Here is a 1,458-nt window from a genome sequence, read left to right on the forward strand (position 1 = left end):
TGACTTTAAAGCTGGATCCGCCCCTGATGACGCCAATTGTGGATCACCATGTATATAGTTTTTGTTAAAACGCCACCCTGCGCTGCAAAATGAATAACGATTTTACCATGGTAACGAGAATAAATTGACATTTATAAATAGTGATAAGTCAAAAATATATTATAACTTTTGCAATATTAAGGGAAAACTGAGACTTCGGGATGACTGTAAGTATGTTTTCGGTGTCTTCCACTGCTTTTCACGCTCTGTATTGAAAAACCTCCAAATAATTTCCAATAAGGCAAAATGCGCAGCAACAACTATCCATTCATTTAAGGCTATTGAATCCAGTCTGATTTCATATATTAATGTTGTAGAAATATACTATAATCCCGGCATTTATACACAAAAATTCAAAAATCCCGCGCTTTGAAACCGGAGTTGGTAACTTTGAATTGAAATAGTTAATTGTGTTGGTGATTCTTTGGCTGTCAACGCAACATAACCTAAGCGAGTCCTTGTCTTTTTCTATGAGCATTTACTCACAAATTGATTTGCTTGCAGACTTTCAGTTCGATTGCTTCAGTGAAAATGTCGACGAGTTCGTTGGAAATCGAGGTAATTCTGAGCTACTGAGCAAAACCCCCCATTTGCTTCCACCCAGCTTGGTGTGGTTTTATGACGAAAGTAACAAATGGCAATATGGCCAGGTCTTGAAATCAACCCACTGAATGGCCAAGATTTCAGGCCAGCCATATTGAATAGACATTCCTAGATTCAAAAAAAATAATTCCACTTATTTCAGAACGAGAAAATTGACTGCCAAGAGGAAAATGACTTAGAGGCCCCCATGGACTATTCAGTCAAACATCCCCTGCAGAACGTCTGGACGTTGTGGTATTACGAAAATGATCGGAATCAGTCTTGGGAGAAAAATCAAAGGGAAATTTCGTCCTTTGACACCGTCGAAGACTTTTGGAGGTAACTGACTATAAAATATTTAAAAAAAAACCTTCCTACTAGGTAGCCAAGGACCATTTTTTAGCTTGTACACTTGATATTAAGCACAACTCTTGGTTGTAACACGTACAAATAAAACTCAACATTTAAAAAATTACCTTAAACCATACAACTAGGGGCGGATCCAGATTTAAAGTCGGGGGGGCTTATGTAGAAAAAATACAGTATTTTGTTATCTATGAATAACAACGTTAGTGAGGAAATTCGAATAGTTTTGGCCCAGAAAGCGAAACTTGAATATCAGACACTTACGTGCAAGATTATGCCAAAATTCCATGTTTTTCGTCCCGTTTTTGCTCATTCCTCGCACGCAAAATGAGCAAGAACGCTCATTTGTACATCATTCTAGACGGAAATAAATGGCCTTTTTAGAAAGTGAGCCATGGATGGGGAAATGTTGGCAGTTTTCTCAAAAAAGGCTTGAATTCAAGAAGTTTTAAATTTGCGTGGTTTTTTTTT

The 1,458-nt window shown here is 37.4% G+C and overlaps 1 protein-coding gene across 1 annotated transcript in view; it reads left to right on the top strand.

Moving 5' to 3' along the window:
- Positions 1-107: 107 nt before the first annotated feature.
- LOC109537324 (eukaryotic translation initiation factor 4E-1A) overlaps positions 108-1,458 on the top strand; it is a 2,554-nt gene continuing 1,203 nt past the window's right edge. Inside the window, exons 1-3 of the mRNA XM_019903982.2 lie at positions 108-206; positions 544-597; positions 785-960. Coding sequence (XP_019759541.2) covers positions 201-206; positions 544-597; positions 785-960 — 236 coding nt within the window. The 5' untranslated portion in view covers positions 108-200. The remainder of the gene's footprint in view (positions 207-543; positions 598-784; positions 961-1,458) is intronic.

The sequence above is a fragment of the Dendroctonus ponderosae genome, unplaced genomic scaffold (genome assembly GCF_020466585.1).
Source record: "Dendroctonus ponderosae isolate FM_Combo_2020 unplaced genomic scaffold, Dpon_F_20191213v2 Dpon_F_20191213_3, whole genome shotgun sequence".
Lineage (NCBI taxonomy): Eukaryota > Metazoa > Arthropoda > Insecta > Coleoptera > Curculionidae > Dendroctonus > Dendroctonus ponderosae.